This window comes from Mirounga angustirostris, unplaced genomic scaffold (genome assembly GCF_029215605.1).
Source record: "Mirounga angustirostris isolate CCGP_5_RB_7025 unplaced genomic scaffold, mMirAng1.0.hap1 SCAF_8, whole genome shotgun sequence".
Lineage (NCBI taxonomy): Eukaryota > Metazoa > Chordata > Mammalia > Carnivora > Phocidae > Mirounga > Mirounga angustirostris.
The window spans coordinates 3,044,694-3,071,251 of record NW_026991716.1 but is presented as its reverse complement, the minus strand read 5'-3'; the positions used below and the strand labels follow the sequence as shown (position 1 = coordinate 3,071,251).

The window sequence follows — 26,558 nt, the reverse complement described above, 5'->3', positions numbered from 1 at the left end:
CCAGACCTCAGGAAAAGAGCTGTTGCACACTGTGTTCGTAGGGGGCGTGGCGGGAGGGAGGGCGCACCGCGGAGGGGCGGTACCTCCCTCCCCGGGAGGTGGTTCTCACCGCAACGCCACTTGCATACACCCGACCCTTAAGGAACTTTACAGCGTAGGTGCTTTCGGGTCCAGGGAACATGGCTGATGTCGCTATACGGACACCAGTGCGCCCAATGCTATTTCCCACCTATCTCTCCAGGGAACATAGCTGATGTCGCTATACGGACACCAGTGCGCCCAATGCTATTTCCCACCTATCTCTCCGCTTCATGGGAGTTCGCCCAGTGCGAGGACGGTAAACAAATTAGCACAATTCTCGCAGGCACTTTTTTTTTCAGGAGGTAAACATGTCGAGCAGCCCAGCACATTGCAAAGCTCCTGCTTGTAAGGCGAATGTTTATGTCAATGATTTCATTATCAGCCCGAGAACTCTACCTTCTAGGACCTCAGCAGGACCACCAGGTGTCCCGTGGTGCAGGGCTCAGAGTCAACACAGGAAGCCGTACTAGCCAGCAGGGAGCTGTCTACACCAAAAAAACCCGAAAGCTAACCTCACAAAAGTTCCATTGGTTCTCGGAGAAATATCCAGCGCAATTCCTTTAGAGGCTTATTTATACTAGGTTTGGGCAGACTACTCTAGGCCTTCTGATTGGGTCGAAGCACAGTAACGAAGCAGCCAATGAAAAGCCAGGTCTGCATGTATCTTTTACATTCGCATTTGTGACGACACACTAAAATTAATCCAATCAGGAACGAAATCTTGCTAACCTCATTTGAATACCGCATCTATAAATAAACGGGGCTTTGGCGCTCCCGATTATTTTCCCAGGTCTTAGTTATAGTGTTCTAACTTAACGCTAGGATGCCTGAACCCACGAAGTCGGCCCCGGCGCCGAAGAAGGGCTCGAAGAAGGCGGTGACCAAGGCGCAGAAGAAGGACGGCAAGAAGCGCAAGCGCAGCCGCAAGGAGAGCTACTCGGTGTACGTGTACAAGGTGCTGAAGCAGGTGCACCCCGACACGGGCATCTCGTCCAAGGCCATGGGCATCATGAACTCGTTCGTCAACGACATCTTCGAGCGCATCGCGGGCGAGGCGTCCCGCCTGGCGCATTACAACAAGCGCTCGACCATCACGTCGCGGGAGATCCAGACGGCCGTGCGCCTGCTGCTGCCCGGGGAGCTGGCCAAGCACGCCGTGTCCGAGGGCACCAAGGCCGTCACCAAGTACACCAGCTCCAAGTAAAGTTGACAAGTAAGCCTCTCGTGATCCCAACCCCAAAGGCTCTTTTCAGAGCCACGCATGCTTTCGGTAAATGAGCTGTAATCCTCTCATTCTGAGAGCTATTCTCGGATGTCTCCTAAATTTAACTTAGCTAGGACTTTAATTCCAGGTAGGGCTTCGTAGCAAGTATGTGCACGTTTCCCGGTCAATTACAATACCCACCATAAATTGAGCGCTCACGATGAACAAAAAAGGTTCTATAGAACCATTAATCCTTTAGTTCCACAAAACTGAACATCAGTTTCAAATGAAAATGCCATTTCAAGGGTAGAGCTCTCGTTTCCGTGTGCGGGGCACCAAATTCATCATGACGTTCAAGGACTTGGTAAGGACCTCTTACCGGGTGCACAAAGAGCAGGCTCTGAAAACTTTCTTCTGCTCAGAGCTTTGCTTTTTCTTTTTAGCATATAGATCTGTAATACTGAAAAAAGCCGAAGACAATATGAGCTTTCACAGAAATCTTACCTAGGCTTTCCTGGTTTGCTACCTTTCCAATTGCTGCCATTTCAGGTGGGGGGGCCAGGGGGCGCGGGGGGGGGGGCGCGGTGGGGGGCAGTCTGTGTGTATGTGCTGTGTCCTAAAGGCACAGGAAAGGGAGCCTGTCCTGTCTTAGAGAGGCCTTCATCCTGTCAGCTATTATACCTTCTCTCCTAGGAAGCTCTTTTCCATTTACGCTCTTCCGGCAGCATTTAGCTGCAAGTCGCTCTGGGTCACAAGAGAGAAGCCCACTACTCAATCCCGTAAGGTGTCTGACTGACTAGGCGAGAGTTACCCCAGGACTGAGGCCCCCTTCTCGGTACCGGGACTCTTTCCCCATGTCCCCAGGAGGCAAGGACTGAAAGGAGGGAGAAAGGGAAAGGAAGCCCTTCCAGGCAGGATGTGGCTTCTGCTGTACATGAGAAACTTTCCTGGTGTAGCTGACAACCTGACCTGTTACATCCTCACAGTAGAAGGATGAACTAGAAATGAACACACATGCGCACCCACCCCTACCCACACTCACCATAGAGGATTGCAACAAGAGTGTCCTGAGCCTCAGTGCTGAGCGAGGTAGATTCTGCCATGGAGAATTTGGGCTACAACTCACTTGTTTCTGCCATTAATATCACAGGGATTCAGAATACACCCAGGCTGAGAATTAATGTAGGGATATCGCAAGCTGGTGCCTCTGAGCACCTGGTAAATGCAAAGACACATCCTTTGTGGAGGAATAAGCTTCATTTTTAGGCCTCAACAAATCCCCACAAATAAGATATCAAAGAAAACGAATGAGCAGCTTTGTGACCAAAATCAACACACAATTCAACAAGACACTATGACCAAGAATAAGAGAAGCACACGATGGAAACAGAGTACAAAGAAAATTAACAGATATAGATTTCAGATTGCTAACTTTAATATAATTAAAAAGAAAAAAAAGGACTATTTGAAATATGCTGAGGGACTAAGAACACAAAGAATTTTCCAAAAAGATTTAAGAGAACCAAATACAAATTCTAGAAATGAATCTATATATATACAATTAATTATAAGAAAATTAAAATTAAAGGCTTGCTGGATAGGCCAAATAGTTAATTGACCCCAGATGAAGAATTTACATGAACTCTGTAAGCAGAATTTATCCAAAATGCAGGGAGAGAAATGTAAAAGTGAATTTAAGAGATCTGGAATTAGTAGTAAGTGTGTCTGCCATACATCTAATCATGGTACCAAAAAGACAACCAGAGAGAATGGTGCAGGTGTGAGCTTTCAAAGATCATGGCTGAGAATTTTTTATAGAGTTGATGGAGTACTCATGTAATTAAAAATAAATAAAACAGAGTGAAACTCATACAACAAAAGGGGGGTCACTCTGTCACACTGTGAACTAATCCCCGTAAATTCTCACAACAAATGTAAGGCTGATTTTCACAAGGTTCTGCTTTCTAATCTGTTCTGACAGATGGCATCAGACTGAAGCACTTATAAATTTTGGGGGGGAGGGGAGGACAATTGAGAAATTGATTATTTACATGCACTTTATATCTATCTGATTACTAAACTATGTCATATGTCAATTTAATCAATAGTTAATGGACTGTTGACTGGCTTTTTCAGTCCATTAAATCAAAAAATTTGATATTCTTTCCAATATCTATTTCTGTTAATTACTTCCATCATGTTATTGTGTTAGCTGAAATCACAAACTGTTTGCCATGTTAGCTCTGCTAGCAGGCATCACGGTCTTTTTCTTCCTTCTCATTGAAGTGGCTTTGGTTGTTCATGCCTCATGAAAAACTTGTTTGCCTGCGTACACATGTGTCTGAATGTTTAATCTGTTTGCGTGGGTTTCCTTCCAAATATATTAGTTTCCTTCTAAATATATTTTAAGAGTTTTTATTAGGAATGATACGTGAATTTTTGGCATTTGATGGAATCATGTGCTTTTCCTCCTTTATCCTGCTGCAATGAAGTGTAGGTAGATTTCCTAATGTTACTCCATACTTGCATTCCCAGGCCAAATCTTATTTGGTCATGTTGTATTATTATCCTAAATACTGGCTGCACACATTTTAATATGTCAGAGGGATTTTTCCTCCTCTATTCATACATAAAATCATTCTGTGATTTTTTCTTTTGGGTTCATCCATATAGATGGTGTCATTAAGATTATGGTAACTTCAAAAATCTTAACTATGGCCTCTCCTCTATTATCTACTGCTATGTAACAAACTACCTAAAAACTCAGCAGCTTAAATCAACGAACATTTGTTATCTCGTTTTGTTTCTGGGTTGTCAGGAATCCAGAAGTGACTTGCTGGGAGGTTCTGGCCACGGTCTCTCAGGTTGAAGTCAAGATGTAAACATGGGCTGCAGTCACCTGAAGGCTTGACTGTGATTGGAGGGTTCCCTTCCAAAGTTGGCTCACTCCCATGCTACCCACGTTCCTGTCGGCTCTTGGCAGGAGGACCTTAGTAGGACCTCCATGCCTTGCCACATAGACCTCTCAGGAGGGCTAATTGACTCTCTTCCACAAAGACAAATCATAGAGAGAGTGGGGGAGGAATTAGCCACAAAGTCTCTGAGACCTAGTTTCAAAAGTCACACGCTGTCACTTCTGCCACTTTCTATTAATTAGAAGCAAGTCACTTAAATGTGGCATATATTCAGAAGGGTAACAAGGCTCCATCCTTCAAGGTAAGGATAGTACATTTGTGAACATATTGCAAAATCACCATATCATCTTTTTTATGCTTTAAATACTTGATTGTAGAAAGTATTTGTGCTTTAAAGAGTAGACAGAAATCAGCTGTATAATCACCTGGACCTAATACTTTTATACGTGGTAGCTTGTTCAGAATTCCAGGAAATTAGACTGCAATTGACCACTATCCACAGAGACAAAAACCAATAAAACTCCCACATGATGTCCTCATGGACTTTTCCCTGAGATTGTAAGGAACCAAACAGTGGTCTCTGCAGTTACATAAAACCAGCACATTGCAGGTACTTATAGAAAATACTGAATGAATCCAATCAATTCATCCAAGAGCTCCTAACCAGCCACCTGTACAGTGAATCTCTGGTTCATGATGGTTGTAGGAATGTCCCACAAAATGGATAGGTATGAAAAAAAAATTAAAAGTGAAAATAAATACAATAAAAAGGAAAAACCCCAGAAAATACTTTGGCTTATGAAAATACAAGAAATTAACAATATGGAAAAACACAAATTAATAAAATTTGCAATTGGACAAGAAGTTAAAGCTAAATTAATAGATTTCAGAGGTAGAATTTGAATTGATGATTGAGTCAGACTTAAAAATAAGCCACCATGTTTAAAGTGAAAGGTAACAGATTAAGTGGTAGCAAAAGGGCATAAAAGAAGAAATTAAAGAGCATAATTTAGTCATGATGGCTTATAAGGAGATCCTTGACATGTGTCAAAATTCCTTGCTCAATTGTACCATGGCAATAGTTCAGAATATTTCTTATAAATCAATGAATCAAGAAGTAGTCATTGAATATCTTTGGGCCAGACACAGGCATGGGCATTAGAGATACAAAGAGAGATGAGGTTGTTCTTGACCTTCTGGAGCCCTTAGGTTTGTAGACCATAAAGGAAACTCACAGCTAATTGCCTGCTTTTTTTTTTTTTTCTTAAATAATCATTCACTAAGACCTAAAAAAATGTTTATCACTCTTTGGAAATCTGCTGGCAGATGAATAGACTTGGGCTCATCTGGGAACTACAAAATTAAGTAAGTTAGGTAAAATATTCATCCAAATATGTGAGTAATAAACAGAATACAGTAATACTATCATTGTGACATGGTGCAAAGTTAAGGAACAGTCCCATTAGACTGCCCTCATGTCTGACATCAACTGCAAAGTCGATGGGTCTCCAAAACCATCCTCAAATTTGGTAATTCCTTAGATGACTCACAGAATTCACTAAAAACTGACTATACCCAAGGTTGCAGTTTACTATATAAAAAAGATAGATTAAAAATAAGCCAAGGTAAGAGGCACATGAACAGAGTCTCAGAGGTTTCCAACTCAGAGCTAACAGTAGTCCTTTCCCTTTGTGGGTGTGGGGAGTATTAATGCCTCCTGAAACACAACAATATTGTAACAACACAATACACATTGCCAACCATAGGGCTTTATCACGTAAACATGGATGACCGTCCACTTGGCTGATCTTTTAGTCCACAGTCCCTCTGGAGGTCGTCCAGACGCCACATGGCCCAAAGCCTCGAACATAAATGATATTACACTTTCCTGTGCAGCCCAAGGCCTCTTAGTAAACAAAGATACTCTTATCCTGCAGGACATTCCAAGGGCCTAGACATCACCTCCCAGCAAAGGGCAAAGGCCACACCTCCCTTTGGATAACGTTAGTGCTTTACTACACACATAGTCCAAAGAAAAATGATACTTTTTACAGTTTTGAATTAGATATCTGTCATTGACCATAACTTGAATTCTCCAACTATTTGCATTTGATGGTTCTGTCACATAGTTTTGGCCATTTCGATTGACTGCGGACCCAAAAGTTATACAGAGTTTTCTTATTGAAGGCTATTTTTTGTACTTTATTCAGATGAACGACTTCAGCAGTCTCGTCCTTGACTTACACTCCCAGCTGCCTTCCAAACCTTGGCTGCAGGAAAGAAGCCTGAGGAGAGGTGGAGATCACGTTGGGGGAAGTTCCGGGTTCTTGAGCTTCATTCTGGTGGCATGTGTTTGCAGCGCTACACAGGAAAAAAGGCTCCCTTTGCTTTACTTGAACAGCAGCATTTGAGTGACTTTTCCTTTCATAACCATGACATCTGCTACCATGGATAGGGAACAGGAATTGTGGAAACGTGAAGGACTAAAGTTTTAGCATTTGGTCTAAAAGGTTAACCATGAAGGTTAAGCTGTATCTCCTAAGTACGAAACAATACAAGTATCACAACCAAGTTATGGCTATTTTTTAGGAAAGACAGAGGAGCATAGGGGGAAGAATAAAGGTGAGAGAAATCGAGAGGGACTCAGAAAAAGAATGGAAGAAGCAAATGGCTACTACAAAAGGACAGACGGAGCCTGAAGACCACAGAGAAGCCACAGAGCACGCTAGTCAAAGAAAGCAGAAAGGGAAAAGAGGGAGTTGAGCGGATAGACCTTGTCATGTTTTGGATGCTTCAGCTGGGTATACCACCTGTTACACACTGAAATACTCCCCGCATTTCTTGGGTTTTGGGGTGAGTGGATGGATTACAGTGTTACCACCTCTGGGAGATACTCTCTGATCAGCAAAAGTCCAGTGGCGCCCTTCTATCCCATTCTTAACTTATTCTGTTCATTCTTCATTACACTTAGCAAAAGTGACATGAATTTGTATATTGTTTCTTTCCTCGTCCCGTTCTCCAGACAGCAAGCTCCACTGGCAGGGTTAGTCTTTTTTGCTGCTGACTCCCCAGAGCCTAAGGCTGTTGCAGGCACACAATGGGCTCTCAGTGAGGATTTGCCGCAATCATAACTAATTAAAGTATATGTATATCTATAACAACAGGGATAGGGGCCAGAGCGGAGTTGCTGCAATGGTTCAATTTATAGAATGAGTGACCCCATTTCTGAGTCTCACTTTCCCCATTTGTATAACAAAAATAAGAACAGTATACTACACCTTAGAATTATTTTAAGGATTGAGATAATTCATGCGAAGCTCTCAAATCAGTCATGGATATTTTCTAAGCACTTAATAATTGTTACCGAGTATTACATTTTCCTTAGTCATTGAATTAAAATGAAAATCAGAGTAGCCAATTCTCTTTCAGGTCAAAAACTAAAAGAAGAAAATATGAGCCTTTGAACTACTTGAATGCCGAGTAGTTGAATCCCCAAGGATAGCTGGAGCTTTCAGAACAAAGATCATCTTGTTCAGGAATATCTCTTGGCTAAGCATGATGTGATTCCTTATCTGATCATGTTAAAGATGACTAAAGTGTAGGTAGTATTAGAAGAGAGTTATATGAGCATATGTAAAAACAAACATCTGTTTTATACACCAAAAATTAATGCTGAAGGCAAAATGGCGCCTAACAAACTCTTTTTATTTCTTCAGTTAGGGGAAAAATATGAGTGCAGATGAGAAATGAATGCAAACAACAGATGAATCGGCTCATAGAAGTTATGAAGTATGAAAAGTAATCTGCCTGAGAATGATTAATGTGAATATTCTGCCCAAATCCAACCCATTCTTGTTTGCTATACACTGATTCATCAGGAGAGCCTTAGCTAAGTGAAAGAGCCTAAATAAAGTGTTTTAGCATTTTCACTGTATTTTTGCTCTGATTATAAAAATAGCATTTACTTCCTTACAGGCCCAGTGACTGGGAATTCATTATTTACCGTGCAGTACCTTTGATGGAGACGTCTAAGTGAGGGCAAAACGTCTGTACATGAGAGGTTATGATTACTCAGACCTGGAGAAATGGAATTCTGCATTCATTGTTGATTCAAATCCCTCTCCCAGACCTCGCCTTTCTAGACATATTTATTTTTCACCTTATACTCTGGCATCGAAGTCTGAGTGGGTAAGGGCTAAGCCCTGTTTTGGCTTTGGTAACGACCCTGGAGGTAAACGGCTCGGTTTAGCTCAGCTCGCATTTGAAGAGTCACCTCCAGCAGCCGAACTAAGGGACACACAGTACTTCAGAGCAGTCCCAAACTTCAGCGTGCACCCAAATCAGCTGAAGCGGTTTTTAAAGCACGGATTGCTGGGCCCCACCTCACAGATTCTGATGCCCCGGACCTCTAGCAGGATCGGATTATTTGCATTCCTACACCATCCAGGTGCTGCCGATGCTGCGGGTCCGGGGACTCACGCCAGAGAACTGCGCTTTCGACCGGAAGAGGGGATCGCCTCGAAATGCTAGTACCGAACAGCAACACAACTACACTCCGGTTTCAACTGGAACTGCAAAGTCCTAAAAATCGGCAGCGGCCGTCCTCCACCCTCCGCGTCCACGCAGGCGTGGAAGGGACCCGGCGGCCCGGCAAGCCCCGCCCCCTCAGCCCGGTCTCCTGGCCACGCCCTCCGCGCCGCCCCTCATTGGGCCGTTTCCACGCACGCGTCCCGCCCATTGCGCCTCCCGTCACGTTACGTTCTTCCGGCTGCCCCGCGGGGTCGCGCGTCTTGTCGCTCCCTGCCGCCGCCTTGGCCGGGGCGGGTCCCCGCGGCGCCCCCTGCTGGTGCGCAGACGCTGGTCGCCGGCGTCGCGGAGCTGCGGCTGGCCGTTCGCCGCCAGGCTCTGGGCGGTCGGCGGGGAAGAACGCAGAGCCGAGCGCTGTGCCGCCGGAGCAGCAGGGCGGCGGTGTCCCTGTGTCCCTCCTGTCCGTCCTGTGCAGTGGCCGAGGGAGCCTCGCAGCGCCGCCGCGGGGCCGCCGGCTCGCACGCGCCCTGCTCACGGTCCTCGGGTTTCTGGGACGCTTCGTGTGTCCGTGTGTGTGGATGATTACTTCGTGCTCGGTAACTGTTTTCCGATTTCTGCTCCCTCCCGTTAGGCACAGTGGGCGCAGGCCCCGGGCCCAGGGTGCTTTCTGAGGCTCCTCCGAACTTCAGCTTCTTCTGAATCGGAAGATAAATACCAACTGTGAGGTTGGCCGAAACGCTCTAGTATATAATGTTAATCAATTAACCTTTATGTGATTCTAATAGTGTTATTAATTGTTATTATTTTAGTGGAGGAAGAGGCCCAAGAAGTCAGAAGTCCCAAAAAACAGTGAAGCCTGGGAGCAGGTAGGACACAGTCCTTCCCAGTTATTTTCATTTACCTTAAAAACATGCTTGTTGTTGTTTTGCAAACACCCAGATACGTTTTAAGTTCCTTCCAGATGTTAGTCGTGTAATCCTCGTAACACACCTGTGAACTATTAGCCCAGTTACCCGCATCTGCATTGAGTCATCTCCGTCTTGAAGTTGTCCTTACCCAGGGCCATACACTTAGTGAGTGGCAGAGGGGATTCTGGTTCTGACCCAGGCCGGTTAGGTCCAGGGCCCTGCCCTAACCCACTCGGCTAAAGACATCTCTTGGTGACCGTTCGCAATTCGTTGAAATGACAGCAGGTAAAGTCTAGACCAAACTCCAGCCAGGTTACTCTGAGCCCTCTTCTCAACTTAAAAACCCTTGAACAAACATTAAAATAGTTTTAGCAGATCAAGGCTATATCCCCACGATGACCCTAGCCCCTCGAAAAGTGCCTGTCCTAAATCAAAACCCACCATTCTTTACTTTTTTTTCTTCTTTCTCTTTCTCTCTCCTTTTTCTTTCTTTCCTTTCTCAGAATCGTCTTCACTATTTTTGCTCATGAATGTGTATTTCACAATGTTACCAGAAATTCAGGGCACTTCTGTGGCATCACGTTAAAACTTTAGTTTATTCGGGAATTTATGAACATTTTAGCATATTGAGTCGTCACAAAGCATAAACCGTGCAGTGTATGTCTGTCTCTTAACTGAAGTCAATCTTGTTTTGTATCCTTCAGTGACATAGTTTATGCATATAGATTTGGAATTATTTTTCTTGGACGTAGAATCCTTAGACTCTGAAGTACTGTTGTGAATGATGTTTGGTTTTCCTACTTCAGTTCCAGCGAGGGTATTGCTAATGTATACAAAGGCCATGGATTTAATGTGGTGATCATATATCCACCAATCCTGTTGTGCTCTATTAGATCAAACTGTTTATAGAATCTTGTGGATTTCTTAAATGACATTATTTTCAAAAGAATAAAGATAACAGTTTTCCCTTACTGAATTTTTATCTATCCTTATTTATACTTCTTGTCTCCTGGTGCTGTCCAGGCCTTGGTGCCATGTGGAATGGGAATAGTACCACAGAAGTTTTGTCTTTCTTTCTTTCTTTTTTTTTTTTTTACTTTTCAGGAATCCTAAAATTGTGCCATTATATGTTATGCCCACTATAGCTACTTCTTATAAAATAAGCAGCTACTCCCTCTTGTTCTAGTTTGTTGAAAATGTTTATGATGAGTGTTATATTCTAGCAAATAATTTCTCAGTATCTATGGAGATGAGCACAGTTTTACACTATTAATTTCCTACACTGGCAGATTTATTATGTTAAACTTTTCTTCCATTCTTGGGATAAACTCTGCACAATATACTATTATTTGTTAAATAATATGGCTTCTTGGTTTCCATTTGCTTGCTTTTTAAATAGAGCTTTTCTTAAAATAAATGTTCTTAAGACAAAACTATAATTTTCTGTCTTTTTTTGTGTTGTTCCTGCTCAGTTCTGATAATAGCTTATAGATTTTCAAAAGAAAAAAGGGAAGAGATCTATTTCCTACTGAAACAGCTTTTGTAAAATTGGGATTATTGATTCCTTCAATTTCACTTAAACCTGTGGCCCAACTGTGCTTGGCCTCATTTGGGTTGAGGGGCATAGAAGAGATTTTTTTTTAAACTGCCCATCCTATTTCCTTATAATCATAATTTGCTTATTCACCTTGTTCATTACTTAATATTTTTTCTTGAAAATTAACCTTTTCTATTAAGCATCTTTTTTTTTTTTTTTTCATTTGTAAAACTTATTCATAGCATTCTCGTGGTTCTTAATATCTCCCTTTTGGTAGTGACATTCCCTTCTTTATTCCCATAACTATCCCTCTACCCCCGGACCCCCCCTCACATGTACACACACTATTTTTTTCCCTAATTAGTTTTGGTAGAGGCTTGTCTGTTATTAAGTTTTTCAAACCAAAGGTTTTGGTTTATGGATCATCCCAGTTTTTCTATTATTCTTTCTTTTTAAATTTTAAAACTGACATATTGAAAATATGTCAGTGTAACAATCCATGGGAATTTATAAATAGTTCTAATAAGAGCTCAAAAGTGTTGGTGGGTATATGAGCACCACATAACAATTCATGACCTTTCTATAAATGAGCAATGACCTATCTGGAATTGAAATAGAAAAGCCAGACATCATTCACAACAGTACAACAGATTCTAAGGATTCTAAGTCCAATTCTCAATCTACTCCCATTTTTATTCTAGCTTTTTTAGTTGAATATCTAGTTTACATATCTTCAGTGTTTCTTGTTCCTTAACATATGCATTTGATATTATATATTTCCCTTTTGGTACCACTACAAATATATTCTACAATCTTTATATGTATTATTCTCATTCATATTTATCTCAAAACATTACATAGCTTCCCTTATGATATCCATTCTAATCCATGTGTTTAGAAGTGTGCTTTTAGTTTCCAAGCATTTGAGAAGATTGTTTCATTTTTAGTTATTTTTTTAACAACATAGTGATTTGGCAAGTCTATACATTGTCTATACATTGTGCTATGTTTACTATCTGTCAGCATGCAAGCTATTACATTACAATACCACTGGCTATATTCCCTATGCCGTACCTTGCAACCGAAATTATCGATTCCACAACTGGAAGCCTGTTCCTCCCCCTCCCCTTTACCCATTTTGCCCATCCCCCGACTTTCCTCCCCTCTGGCAACCATCAGTTCTCTGTATTTATAGGTCTGTTTCTGCTTTTTTGTTTCATTGTTTGTTCATTTGTTATGTTTAATTCGCATCTGAGTGAAATCATATGATATTTGTCTTTCTCTGTCTGGCTTATTTCACTTAGCATAATACCCTCTAGGTCCATCCATCCATCATGTTGTCACAAATGGCAAGATCTCATTCTTTGTTATGGCTAATATTACATTCTATATATGGACACACTCCACACATATATATACACACTCCACATTTTTTTTATCCATTCATCTATTGATGGACACAGGTTGCTTCCATATCTTGGCTATTGTAAATAATGCTAAAATAAATATAAGGGTGTATATATCTCCTTTTTTTTTTTTTTTTTAAGATTTTATTTATTTTTTGACAGAGAGAGACACAGCGAGAGAGGGAACACAAGCAGGGGGAGTGGGAGAGGGAGAAGCGGGCTTCCCGGCGAGCAGGGAGCCCGATGCGGGGCTCGATCCCAGGACCCTGGGATCATGACCTGAGCCGAATGCAGACGCTTAACGACTGAGCCACCCAGGCGCCCCTCTATATATCATTCCTAATCAGTGTTTTTGTTTTCTTGGGTAAATAGTAGTGTAATTACTATACCATATGGTATTTCTATTTTTAATTTTTGGAGGAAACTCCATGCTGTTTTTCACAGTGGCTATGCTAATTTACATTCCCACCAACAGCATGAGGGTTCATTTTTCTCCATATCTTCAACACTAGTTATTTCCCTTTTTTGTTTTAGGCATTCTGACAGGTGTAAGGCAATATCTCATTCTGGTTTTGATTTGCATTTCCCTGATAATTAGTGATTTGAGCATCTTTTCACGTGTCTGTTGGCCATTTGTATGTCTTCATTGGAAAATGCCTATACAAGTCACCTGCCCATTTTTCAATCTTATTTTTATTATTTGTGTTGAGTTGTGTAAGTTCTTTATATATTTTGGATATTAACACTTTATCAGACATTCCATTTGCAAGTATCTTCTCCCATTCAGCAGGCTGCCTTTTCATTCTGTTGTTGGTTACCTCCTCTGTGCAAAAGCCTTTTATTTAGGTGTAGTCCCAACAGTTTATTTTTGCTTTTGTTTTCCTGGCCTGAGGAGACATGGCTAGAAAAATGTTGTTAAGGCAAACAGAGATTGTCAAAGAGATTACTGCCTATGTTTTCTTCTAAGAGTTTTAAGGTTTCAGGTCTCACATTTAGGTCTATAATCCATTTTTAGTTTATTTTGGTATATGGTATAAGAAAGTAGCCCACTTTCATTCTTTTGTATGTAGCTCTCCAGTTTTCCCAGCAACATTTATTGAAAAAAAGAGTCATTTCCCCATCTTGCCTCCTTTTCTTAGATTAATTATATTGTTCGGGAACCTGGATTGGATCGCCCGACGGAAGAACCAAGCGGGACCCGGAGATCTTGGAGGATAGGAGGTTTTATTTAAAGGCAGCAGGCTCATAGGAGAGTGGTCTCCAAAGGTCTGAGCCCCGAGCACAAAGGGGGCAATTTATTCACTTCCACTTCCACATCCTTGGCACTTTTGGGGTGTGCATGAAGCAGAGCAGGGAGAAGAACCCGGAAGAGCCCTGAGGCAAGGACTGGGACTCTCCTGCTGGCTCCATTCGCCATCTTAGGACACAGATTTTTCCTTATCAATATCATAAAATTTTGGTTTATTTCTGAGCTCTTTATCCAGTTCCATTGATCTAATTTTGTGCCAAGACCATACTGTTTAGATTTTTTTTTTTTTTTAAAGATTTTATTTATTTAATTGAGAGAGAATGAGAGAGAGCACATGAGAGGGGGGAGGGTGAGAAGGAGAAGCAGACTCCCTGCCGAGCAGGGAGCCCGATGCGGGACTCGATCCAGGGACTCCAGGATCATGACCTGAGCCGAAGGCAGTCGCTTAACCAACTGAGCCACCCAGGCGCCCTACTGTTTTGATTATTATAGCTCTGTAGAATTTCTTGAAATCTGAGATTTTGACACTTCCAGCTTTGTTCTTCTTTCTCAAGATTGCTTTGGCTATTTGAGGTCCTTTGTGGGTCTATACACATTTTAAGATTATTTATCCTAGTTCTGTGAAAATTACTGTTAGTACTTTTCAAGAATTGCAGTGACTCTGTAGATTGCTTTGAGTAGTATGGACAATTTAACAACAATTCCTCCAATCCATGAGCATGGAATGTATTTCCATTTGTGTGTGTCATCTTCGATTTCCTTCATCAATGATTTATAGTTTTCAGAGTATAGGTCTTTCGCCTCCTTGGTTAAGTCTATTCATTGGTATTTCTAATGCATACTTTCTTTGATGATGTCCATTATAATCTATGTATTTAGAAGTGTGCTTTTAGTTTCCGAGCATATGAGAAGATTGTTTTATTTTTACTATCTTTAAAAAAATCCTTTCTATTGCCCTTTAGTTAGATTATGATAAAAGAGTGCAGTATATATGAAACCGATTTTTTGGTATGTATTGTTACTTTTTCTGAAGCCAGTGTTGAAAATTTGAAATTAAGTGTGTACTTTGAAAATTTCAGATACTCTCTATGTGTTAAGTGAAGGAATCATGGATTAATGAAATTAGTTCATGGTGTTGTTCAATCTTCTATAACCATAAACATTTTCCTTGGTTACTATATGAATTTCTGAGAGTAGTATATTGAAAGCTTGCCCTACAGTTGTAAACTTGAAGTTCTTCTACTAATTCTGGAAGTTACTGCCATACATAATGGCTATGTGATCAGGTGCCTCAAGGCCCTAAATGCTACATCTTATCAGTGGATTTTTATTTTATTATTATGGAGTACAGCTATTTTCAGTTTTAGAAGTTCTCTTTCGGGTTGCTTGGGTGGCTCAGTCGTTAAGCGTTTGCCTTCGGCTCAGGTCATGATCCCAGGGTCCTGGGATCGAGTCCCACATCGGGCTCCCTCCTCGAGGGGAAGCCTGCTTCTCCCTTTCCCACTCCCGCTGCTTGTGTTCCTGCTCTCGCTAGCTCTGTCTCTGTCAAATAAATAAATAAAATCTTGGGCGCCTGGGTGGCTCAGTTGGTTAAGCGACTGCCTTTGGCTCAGGTCATGATCCTGGAGTCCCTGGATCGAGTCCCGCATCGGGCTCCCTGCTTGGCAGGGAGTCTGCTTCTCCCTCTGACCCTCCCCCCTCTCATGTGCTTGCTCTCTCTCATTCTCTCTCTCTCAAATAAATAAATAAATAAAATCTTTTAAAAAAAAGTGCTTTTAAAAAAAAAAAGTTCTCTTTCGTTTTTTTTTTTCTTTTTTTGATACGCCCAGTTTGGAATGTCCCTTGCTCCTTGACTGTATTATTTCATTTTTATTTCCTTAAGATTTCAGTAAATATTTTATAGTCTCTATCTGGTAACTTCAATATCTGAAATTCTTTGAGGGAGAGGAGATCTAAGGCTCTTTTTCATTTGGAAGGCTGACTCTTTAAAGTGTTTTCCTCCGAGATTAGGTCACATTTATTATGAGTTTATATTTGGACACCCCAAATTCCTAGGAGGTGCCTGACATGTAATATGTGCTCAAGAAACAATTTCTGAATAAAAAAAAATTAATCTGTATGTACAGAACTTGGGTTCAAGATGCTTCCCTCCTGAAGGGGTTTAAGTTTGCCTTTAGGAAGCACTAGAGGGCGCACAAACCCAAGGCATTTCAATTTTAGGAAGCTTTCATGGAAATTCTATAGACTCTAAGTAGGTCTGTGGTGAAATCCTTGTGGCAAATTTCCTCTGCCCTCCTCCATGGAGCCCTGCAGAGATCAACGGGTTTTCTTGTTAGGGATCTTTGCTAGATTCTCCCCGCCCCCGAAAGCTTGTGTTTTCTCCAGAGCCCTGGCTCTATGCTAGGTGTCTCCAGTTCAGTTGAAAGGCCTAGAACCCTCTTTTCCCCAAGAGGCTGCCATTAATTGACAAAGTGCAGAATCTTAATGACATTTGCCCCCAGGGAACCCAATCTGCTGTGTTTATTAGTCAGGCTTCAGCTCCTAGGTGTGTATTGTTCTGGGAGATTTGGGGAGTTTTCCTTGGCTTCTTGTTATCTGGGCCATTGTGTGCTAGGGTGTGTTTGTTGTTTATCGAGTCCTTAGCTATTATACTTCAAGACAGCTTTCCAGAATATCTTGTTGTCCACACTGGAACAAAAGTCCTTACAGTGCCCCTCTCTATCCCCACTACTACTTTGAGCCTTAAAATTTGTTTAGTATTAATACTGCTATACTTGCTGTTCCCCTCATCCTTATTTTTTCTTTATTATTATTTTTTAAATCCATGCATGATTTTTTTCAGACTCAAAAGGAGCACTTTCTAATGCACGTTTTGTATAAAAATGTGGTAAACATCATAAAAAGATAAAATATTGTACATATTCCAGAACTCCAACAATGCTTTTCTGAGAAAGGCAAAGGAAAACTTGTAAAACTTCCATGAGACCACAATCACATAGAGAAACAACTAAAAAATATTACATGTAAGTTTATATCTACCATTATTTTGGAGTTACATTTTATGTAAACCTAAAAAAAGAAAAAAAATCACCATCTGGAGAGAATTTTTATGGGGAATAAGTCCACCAGAGAAATACACTTATTTAAAAGCATGCTTGTCGATTTTGCTTTTAAGTTAATGATCTGTGGCCCAAGAAATGCCTCCTCATCGAATGATCACTGCCCCAAGGGGTTTAGAACAACTGGGATTCAGGAGCTCTGTGGGCACAGTTTTCATGTTATCCAACATATATTTCTATCATAATTATTATATTTCAGTAATTTCATCTCAAATTACATTAAAACCAAATGTGTTTAATATTTTTACGTTTTTAATTTCTTTTTTAAAATCAGACCCAGCAAGATTTAAATGAGATGTCATCAATCGTAACTGACAGTACTGACCTTTATCTGAGCCTTGTGATCCTGGAAAACAGCAATGGGTAGAGGAATACCCCTGCGCCTTTGTACTCCAAGAACAATTTGCTGCAAGGAACCGCATTTTCCCCTATGACGTAGGTAACACTCAAGGAGGAACTTTTTGTTTACCTATGACAAGGCCAGACACAGACCCTCAAATTCCCATTCTTTGCCTCAAACAATTAGCTGAACTGCTTGTCCTCATTCACTGATCAGAACAATATACTTGTTGGGGCGCCTGGGTGGCTCAGTCGGTTAGGCGACTGCCTTCAGCTCCGGTCATGATCCTGGAGTCCTGGGATCGAGTCCCGCATCAGGCTTCCTGCTTAGTGGGGAGTAAGCTTCTCCCCCTGACCCTCCCCCCTCTTGTGGTTTCTCTCTCTCATACTTTCTCTCTCAAATAAGTGAATAAAATCTTTAAAAAAAAAAACCAGAAACAATATGCTTGTCCACCAAACCTCAGTGACATTTTCCCATCCCCCAGGCCCTGAGCTTTGACCCACCCTCAGCCTTCTAAGGGTCCCTCCTGAGAACTGGCTAGCCTCAGGGTAAAACATTCTCTGATTTGCTCTCTATCTCACATTCTCTGATCAGGGCACTTTTTCAACCCACCTTCCTATACTCAGGTTCTTTCTAGTCTTGTTTACTCTTCCCTATCAAAAAAATCCCTTTTGCCTAACCTTGCAGGAGCTTGCAGATCTGATGCAATGGTCACCACTTCCCTATTGCAATAGCCCCTCTCACCCTGTCAGTAATCCTTTCCCCAAAAGTCTTTCCTTACAAAATCTCAATCTGTGTTTTTAACACAACTCTTGGATTATTTTGTTTGCATTACATACTGTTTGTGTTTCACTAAATTCATGTAGGCGTGGAATGAACATGGCAGTTTGAGTCAATCCTCACTACTTTTAGTATCTATCTGTTCAGGTTCACACATTTAATTTAGTGGCTGGGTCCATTAGACCCATGATTGATTTATTTTTTTAATTTTTTTAATGCCTTTTTATTTTTTTATTTTTTTTTAAGATTTTATTTATTTATTTGACAGAGCGAGACACAGCGAGAGAGGGAACACAAGCAGGGGGAGCGGGAGAGGGAGAAGCAGGCTTCCCGCTGAGCAGGGACCCAGATGCGGGGCTCCATCCCAGGATACTGGGATCATGACCTGAGCCAAAGGCAGACGCTTAACGACTGAGCCACCCAGGCGCCCCTAGACCCATGATTTAAATCCTATAAACCCAATGGTTACACTTGTGGGGCAAATGGTCTGGTACTATTGACTTGCTGCTCTTATTTTGTTATTCATGTTTGTCCTGAATTGGAAATAAATTAGACCACAAAGGTCTCGTGTTTCCAGGCAATGTGTCAAAAATGATCACATATTTGTAAAAAGAGATGCCCTCTTCAGAGTCAAATCTTATGGGGAGGAAGAAATTTTGAGTACAGTTAGAGAAATCATCACTCCTAAAATGACTGCATATGTTAGGTGGCAGTACAGTGCTAGTTTTCAGTCTGTGGTTTTCAACTTTACCCATAATAAAAATATATATAAGATTTTCAAATAGTAAATTAATAAAGAGGTAGTATTGGTGTTGCAGGATTTTTCTCCATCGTGCCCACGGTTCTTGGTCACGCCGCTTGGAAGAATGAAGAGGTAGACCAGACAGAGTGGTGGGCAGCAAAGCAAGGTTTATTGAGCGACAGCAAAGTGATAGTACAAAGCTCCCGAGGAGGGAGGGGACCCGAAGGGGCCGCCACCAGCGTTTCTAAGTCTAGGGGTTTTTATGGGCTTGTTGGCAAGCTGTTTCAATCTGATTAACCCTCCCTGCGCCTGTCATCCAATCAGACTTTTGTCACCTATCTATCATATGGGAAAGGGTGGAGGACTCCTTCCAGGGTGGTGTAAAATACTTTTAAGGGTGGTTTCCTCTTAGGGAGGGGGCCCCTCGTCCCTGCCTGCCTGCCTTCCAATTACCCTTCGTCATTGGTAAAGCTAATTTAACTAACAAAACTAATGGCAAAGCTAAGATAAACTGATAAATAACAAGTGATCCTAGACAAAGAATTAAAAAGGGTGAGTTTTTTTAAAAATATGGGAAAGGGAATCTAGTAATAAAATATGCCCATTTATTTTATGGGGCCACTCCGCATGGGTGAAGATAACGAGCAACCATATGGACAGCTCCCTAGAATAGTGCTTCGCACACAGTACTGTGCACCCAGATTACCTGGGGATTCGGTTAAGATTCAATCTGATCTGTAGCTCTGGGGTGGAGCTCTCACAGGACTTGCTGGTGGTGGTTCAGTGACCATAATGTGAGTAGCCAGGCCTTACTGGGGGGGAAAAAAAGAAAGAAAGCTGATTAAATTAACTGGAGACCAAGGGTCAATGGGAAATGAGACTATTCCAGGATTCAGGCCAGCAAAGGAAAGTGGGGTTGTATCAGGCTATAATTAAGAAAACTCAGGGTTGCTTGGGTGGCTCAGTAGGTTAAGCACCTGACTCTTGAATTCGGCTCAGGACAAGATCTCAGGGTTTTGGGATCCAGCCCTGCGTGGGGCTCTGCACTCAGCAAGGAGTCCACTTGATATTTTCTCCCCCCATCTCCCTTTGCCTCTCACCCTGCTCTCTCTCTCAAATAAACAAGTCTTTAAAAAAAATTTTTTTTCAAGAATATCTCAGAGGAAGTTTTGTATAAAAAAAGGTAGCATTGGACCAAGCTGGGCAATGGCAGGGAGAGCAACAAAGCATGTTTAAAAGTTTGCAGCTCTAAAGATAATCCAGTGCTCATGAACTAACTTCAGGGGCTGAAAAAGAAATAGCAAAAAATAGTAAAACAATTATAAAGAGGAGGTAAACTTTTTTTTTTAATTGTACAAAATCTCAATCTTTGCTACTTTAGATACGCACCTTGAAAGGCTCAGGATATTTTGTGACCTGCCTTGTGCATGGCATCAACCATGTTTCTTTACTCTCTGGTTTCTGAGAGGAACCCACAAGACATCTGAGGGTGGGGAAAAAATGAGACTAAAGTATTTATTCTGCTTGGCTCCCCTCCTACAAAACTGGGCAGAGACTACCTTTCTGTCACAAAAGCCACAGCTCCTGTTGAGCAGCCCTCTCCCATCCTCACTGCTCTCCTCGAAGCCTGCTCTTGTCTTGCCTCTTCTGAACTAGGAGTAACAGCCAGCGCCCTCCACCATTCCTTGGTGGTATCCCTTAACCCTGCTCACAACATTGTAAATAGTCCCTTTATTATTTAACTGTTTTAAAAAGGGGCGTCTGGGTGGCTCAGACGGTTAAGCATCTGCCTTCGGTCATGATCTCCAGGTCCTAGGATCGAGCCCCTTGTGCTCTCTCGATCTCAAATGAATAAATAAAATATTTTTAAAACTCTCTTAAATAAAGCTATGACAGACAGGGAGCTGAGGGCTTCCTTCAAGAAAGGACTCGCTGGCCAGCTGTAAGGTGTGTGGTTATCTAATGGCCTCCAGTGATGAGCTTCGTTAGGGTCCAGCTCAGGGGTCCATCTGAGGTCACTCTGGTCTTAGGTCAGCCCCTGCTCCATCACTGAGCAAGCAGAAGTGAAGACCTTGGTCACTTCCCCTCAATTCAGAACTTTTCTGATGGACAGTGTGTCTAGAGTTCCCTGTCGGGCAGACAGCCACTTCATCACCTCTCTTTCACTGGTCTAGAACCCCGAATCAAACGTAAAAACACAGGTTTTCCAGCAGCTGTACAGGGGACTTGCAAATCGGAGACGTGACCTAGGCCTGAGCGTTGCTTCTTTGGCAATTCAAAACACAAGGGAGAGCAAATTCTAGTTTCTAAAATTAATCACCATAATAACCTGAAACGTTAATAATCTAAACCTGTTACAAGGTTAACTGAAGAAATCGCCCTGAAAGGGGGAAACTGCTCTCAGGCTATGACCAATGGGAGAGTAGAGCTCGAGCCAATCATGAGCCTGCAGGCCACACCACTAGTCGACGAATCAGCGGTCGCAAAGCGCATTCCTCATTTGCATAGGGTTGCCTACAAATAGGCAGGACCTGGAGTCGGACTCCATTTTCTGTTCTGCCAGGAGAAAGCGCAGTCAGGATGCCCGAGCCCGCCAAGTCGGCCCCGGCGCCGAAGAAGGGGTCCAAGAAGGCGGTGACCAAGGCGCAGAAGAAGGACGGCAAGAAGCGCAAGCGCAGCCGCAAGGAGAGCTACTCGGTGTACGTGTACAAGGTGCTGAAGCAGGTGCACCCCGACACGGGCATCTCGTCCAAGGCCATGGGCATCATGAACTCGTTCGTCAACGACATCTTCGAGCGCATCGCGGGCGAGGCGTCCCGCCTGGCGCATTACAACAAGCGCTCGACCATCACGTCGCGGGAGATCCAGACGGCCGTGCGCCTGCTGCTGCCCGGGGAGCTGGCCAAGCACGCCGTGTCCGAGGGCACCAAGGCCGTCACCAAGTACACCAGCTCCAAGTGAGCCCGCCTGCAGCCGACCGCAACCCAAAGGCTCTTTTCAGAGCCACATAGTTTCACCAGCAGAGCTGCGCACTGCCGCGCGCTGCGGCCTGGGCTTGGCGTTCACTCAGGTTAGTGGGGAGACCCTGGGGACTCGGTCGCCCGTTCTCGGGGGCGACGCTCCCTGCCTGTGGCTCTGACAGCCGTGACCGGTGCGTGGCGAGGGCCCCAGGCGCGGGAACGAACGCGCACCGGGCCGGCGAGCGCTCTCTCCCCCAGCCCGCGGGGCTCCTGCGCCCCTTCGCGAACGTTTCCTCGGGCGCGCTGGCTGCTGGCGCCGACTCTAGAAGCTCCTAAAACGGCCGCGGAGTGTCCGGGCTCCGCCTTTTGCCGAGTGTCCCCCCTACGGAGTGTACGCAGCCAGCGTGACATTTGAAAAGCCCGCCGGCGAAAAGCGGGACTTTGGCTTCCGGTGCCGCCAGGCTCGCGCCCCGGGTTCTTTGTGTCGCTGCGATCCTCCCCTCCCCCTCGCCCGCCCGCTTCCCGGGGCCGTTAGAGCCCTGGCTGAGCGTCTGTTACGGTCTTTAAAATGTGTGCTGGCGGCTGCAGCTCTCCGGGAAGGACACTGAGGTTCTGACCACTTGTTCATCGTGCCTTGTCGCTTTCCTTCTTAAGCTGCCCTGAAAAGGCGATCGTCACTACACTTGGTTGTTAGTGAAGAATGCATTCGTCTCCCCCTCTCCCGTCTGACTCGCAGATGACCCGCCACAGTCTCCTCCCTAGTGCAGCCCCGGAATAAGAAGGCCGGCTCCGCAGCCCCCAGTCCGCCCTTTCATGTCACTTGCGGGTCTCCTTCCAAGCCGTTCACCTGTCCTGTCTCCAGCTCTGGCCCCCCAGCTCCGTTGAGCAGCTGTGTGTGGGGAGGTCCCACAGAAAAAGACAGGGACCCAGGGTGGGTCAGAGGGTGGAGAGCAGGAAATGTGCACTCAGCACGTGAGTGTTAACATTCTGATGCTGGACGCCAAGGTCTGAAAGGCTCTGGTTTGTGATCACACGATGCTAAAGAGCCTAAACCCTGAAACTTAAAAGCAAGATTTGTCTCCTTCCCTCATTTCTCCAGGCACTGTGACAAAGGGGCTTCTTTCTGGAACTTAAGTGAGAAAGATTGGGTTGCCGGCACCTCACCTGTAAATGGAAATCCAAATGCACCCTAGAATAGCTAACTCTGTCCTCCAGAAACTCAGAGCCAGCCTTCCAGCCAGTCTGTCTAGTCTCCCTCTATTCTCTCAAAAAGGCAAAATAATCACCAAGAAACAATCTGTTTTCAGGCTGCCAAATTACAGCTGCACTTCAACTCTTTCTGATCATCTTGATTTCAGTTTGAGATGGTAGTAAAACTCCTCTGTCCATAGTGAATCTACTTTTCATTCCACAGGGAGAGCAGTTGTGTCAGAAAGCATACCTGATCATGCATGATTCTTCTCAGTGCCTCCCAGTGATCCCCCTACTGCACAAAATCAGAAATCAAGGGCTGTAGCCTACCCCTTACAGAAAACTCACACCAAACCTCAGAGAATTCTTTTCCTCCTGTTCTTTGTTTCTCCTATGCTTGTTTCATTTTTTGCTTTTTCACACTTTTTGGAATTCTCCGAGACCTCTCCAGCCTCCAGGCCTTTGCAAATATTCTCTTCCTGAAGTGCCCCTGATTCCGCCCTTATCCCCAACACACACGCACACACACAGTTTTCTTAAATCAACAACTCACTTTTCAGCTCAATCAAAACGTTATTGGGGAAGCTGATCTGCACTGTTAAAGACTCTCAGAGCCACAAAGAACTGGCTGTATTCCCAGCCCCAAACTAATCATTACTAAGAGGCTGGGACCCTCAGGACTAGTGTGGTAGAATCAGGACCTGATCCCTGAGACTAGAAGGAAAGTCTCCTTCCCTGGAGCACAAGGCAATGAGGAGGGGGAGACTGGAATGAAACTGAGGCTCTTAGGAAGAAGGAGGGGAAGTGGCCCTCCCTGCCTGATACCCAGGCCTTCTAGGCAGAAAGAAGGAGCATCCATCTGGTTCATTCATACTCAAGTGGCAAGCACGGAATCATGTCCTGAGGATACGGAGCAGTGCTTCTAACTGAGTGTGCATCGAAAGCACCTGGAGGCTTGTTAGAGGACAGCTTGCTGCCCCACTCCCAGGGTTTCTGTCTCATCACCTCTGGGGGAAATCTGGGAACTTGGCTTTCTAACAAGTTCCCACAGATACAAATGCTGTTCTGGCTACTAAGCTTCGAGAATGTCTGATACATGGAGAACAAGCTAACCAAAGCCCCTTCCTGTGTGGACGTTTCTGGTGGTAAAGATGAGGTTATGGGATATGAGGAAAGCAAAGCCAGGCGCACCTGGGCCGCTCAGTCGGTTAAGTGTCTGCCTTCGGCTCAGGTCATGATCTCAGGGTCCTGGGATGGAGCCCCGCTTTGGGCTCCCTGCTCAGCAGGAAGTCTGCTTTGCCCTCTCCCTCTGTCACCCCCTGCCCCTAATAAATAAATAAAATCATTTTTAAAAAATGAAGAAAGAAAAATCAGAGGACAGTTGAAGCAATGCCTTTTTTTGTCAAATACTGATGATTTCCTCTGTGTGAGGCATTAAGCTAGAGCAGTAAGCATGACAGACAAGAGACTGCTCTCAGGGGCTGAGATCCTAGTGGGAGAGGAGAGATCATAGACACACTGATTCCTCAACTCCCTCATTTCAAATAGGAGTTCTCACTGCTATGAAATTATTGGAACTAAAACAGGTGCCCTGATGCTGACTAGGTGATGCTCCTGATGAGGGAACCAACGACCCTCATTTGGGGATACAAATTCCAGGCCAAGGGACTGATGGTACAACAAAGCTCTAGGGCAGGGAGGAGTTTGTGCTCAAGGTTGGAAGTGCTGTGAGCTGGAAGCCTTGTAAGCAAAGGTAAGGTGTTAAGTAAGAGACAGGGCTGGGGCTTAAATGGATGCCTGAACATGTTGGACCTTATGGGCCAAAGAAGGCATCCAGATTTTTATTGTGTCCTGAGAAACTCTTAGAATTTGAAAGCACTCAGGCTGCTGTGTGGAAAATGGTATTTGTGGGATTAAAGATAAAAACAAGCAGAAGAAAGAATGGAAAGGTTATTGCAATAATCCTGGTGAAATTATTATAAGTCCTCTGGGAAGAGAAAGTCCAAAGAATTTCTTTATGAACCGGGTTTCATGGGTGAAGAGACATGTAGCTGACATTTATTGAGCACTTTACATGTGTTTAAGAGATTGTGCCAAACTCTTTCCAAAGGCTAGCTCACTTCGTCCTGTCAACATCCACAGTATCTAGACACAACTATTCTGTCTTCTAGTTGACTAGGGATGAGCAAGGTGTGGAGCTGAGGTTAAAGCCAGACGATGTGTCTCCAGGTTGTATGCCTACCCACACCTTACAAGCGCTGCTGAAATTCTTGGATGAATGATGCAGAATAATAGGACAGGATGAGGTTTCAGAGGCTGGGACATGACAATGTTTAAATCCCCTTAAGCATTCCATCGGAGGGTCAAGTGCGTTGTTGTACATGTGAGTCTGGAAATCAGAACAACTTGGGGACTGAACACAGAAATTTTGGAGAGTTTGAAAATAGAAATTTTACTGTTGTTGGCATGCAGTGAAATTGGAATTTTCCCAAGGAGAAAGAAGAAAGAAGCATTCCAAACTTCAGAGAGAAAGAAGACAGCCGAATATTCTAAATGGTGAGGTAGAAACCAAGGGGAGTAGAGTCACAGAAGTCAAGAAAATAGTGTTTCAGGAAGGAGGACGAGGACAACCTACTGTGATGTTACTGAGATGAGAACACATGGAACATTTAGATGTAGTAAATGGAACTCACTGCGAATTCAGGGTACAGGTACTAAAGGGCAACCCAGATATGGGACATTTCAGGGCTCAGGATTGTTGCCTCTTCCCTGGGTCCCAAGAGTTCCCACGTTGTCACCCTTTCTCTTGGGCCATCATGTCTGATTGGAGCTAGCATCTGCCCAGCTGGATCTAGCAGATGTACTATCCGAGAAACCAGGGAAAGGGACAGAAGAGAAAGGCCTGAGAACCCAGCGATTTCTTCAGAGTGGTCAGGGAACTCCTCTTTCAAGAGACTTTTTTTTTTCTCTTAAATTATCTGCAATTGAGTTTTTATGGTTGCATCCACAAAACTTTCATTCGTATACTGGCAACTTCTTATGAATATATGTAACTCATATTGTTGAACATATACTGTGATCATATTATTTACCCTGAGTGGTCTCACTCAATCCTCACAAAAATATGAAGCTTCTCCCGCATTACAGAAGATAGAAGCAGTTAGTAGTGATTTGCCACAGACCACAAAAATAGAAAATGGCAGTTTGGGACTTCAAGACTATGTCTTCATGGTTTAAAAGTCCCTGTCTTTTTATCTGGGCCTCTCTAATTTCATGAGGAATAACGATAATAGAGCAATAATAATGAAAGAGAAAACATAAACCCTTTACCATGTGCCATGTACTGGACAAAATGCTTAGTACCAAATATTTTATTTTATTCACCCCAAACCTAAGGTAGATATTACCGTTATCCCCATTTTACAGATGGGAAAACAGAGACACAGAGAGGTTAAGTGACCTGAACAAAGACAAACACAAAGACTAAGCATCCCTCTGTACAAGGTTTCCAGTTTCTTTTTTTATCTCTTAGGGGCTATTGGGAACTTGTAAACGTAATCTATGGTTTGCTCAATGACATAGACTATTACATACTTAGA

At 43.4% G+C, this 26,558-nt stretch overlaps 2 protein-coding genes across 9 annotated transcripts; both read left to right on the top strand.

The window, feature by feature from the left end:
* The first annotated feature begins 762 nt into the window (after positions 1-762).
* On the top strand, positions 763-14,757 carry LOC123842685 (histone H2B type 1-M). 7 transcript variants are annotated; one of them, XR_010413884.1, is made up of 4 exons: positions 764-1,294; positions 6,411-6,495; positions 6,790-7,053; positions 8,176-9,192. XR_010413884.1 is itself a non-coding variant. In XM_064598469.1 (2 exons), exon 1 carries the CDS (start codon positions 905-907, stop codon positions 1,283-1,285), a length of 381 nt encoding a protein of 126 aa, XP_064454539.1. In that variant the 5' UTR covers positions 763-904; the 3' UTR covers positions 1,286-1,294; positions 8,176-9,192. The 7 variants fall into 7 exon arrangements, 1 of the variants encoding a protein (XP_064454539.1); XR_010413885.1 differs by lacking the exon at positions 6,411-6,495 and having other exon boundaries at positions 763-1,294; XR_010413886.1 differs by lacking the exon at positions 6,790-7,053.
* A 1,991-nt stretch (positions 14,758-16,748) lies between these two features.
* LOC135365677 (histone H2B type 1-C/E/F/G/I) lies at positions 16,749-24,712 on the top strand. 2 transcript variants are annotated; one of them, XR_010413889.1, is made up of 4 exons: positions 16,749-16,850; positions 17,221-17,381; positions 21,372-21,878; positions 22,423-24,712. XR_010413889.1 is itself a non-coding variant. In XM_064598470.1 (3 exons), the coding sequence occupies exon 3, from the start codon at positions 21,389-21,391 to the stop codon at positions 21,767-21,769; it is 381 nt and encodes a 126-aa protein (XP_064454540.1). In that variant the 5' UTR covers positions 16,749-16,850; positions 17,221-17,381; positions 21,372-21,388; the 3' UTR covers positions 21,770-21,916. The 2 variants fall into 2 exon arrangements, 1 of the variants encoding a protein (XP_064454540.1); XM_064598470.1 differs by lacking the exon at positions 22,423-24,712 and having other exon boundaries at positions 21,372-21,916.
* Positions 24,713-26,558: the final 1,846 nt, after the last annotated feature.

What these genes read in the sequence shown, in the direction of transcription:
- LOC123842685 (XM_064598469.1), top strand. Translation starts at nt 905, where the DNA reads ATGCCTGAACCCACGAAGTCGGCCCCGGCGCCGAAGAAGGGCTCGAAG.
- LOC135365677 (XM_064598470.1), top strand. Translation starts at nt 21,389, where the DNA reads ATGCCCGAGCCCGCCAAGTCGGCCCCGGCGCCGAAGAAGGGGTCCAAG.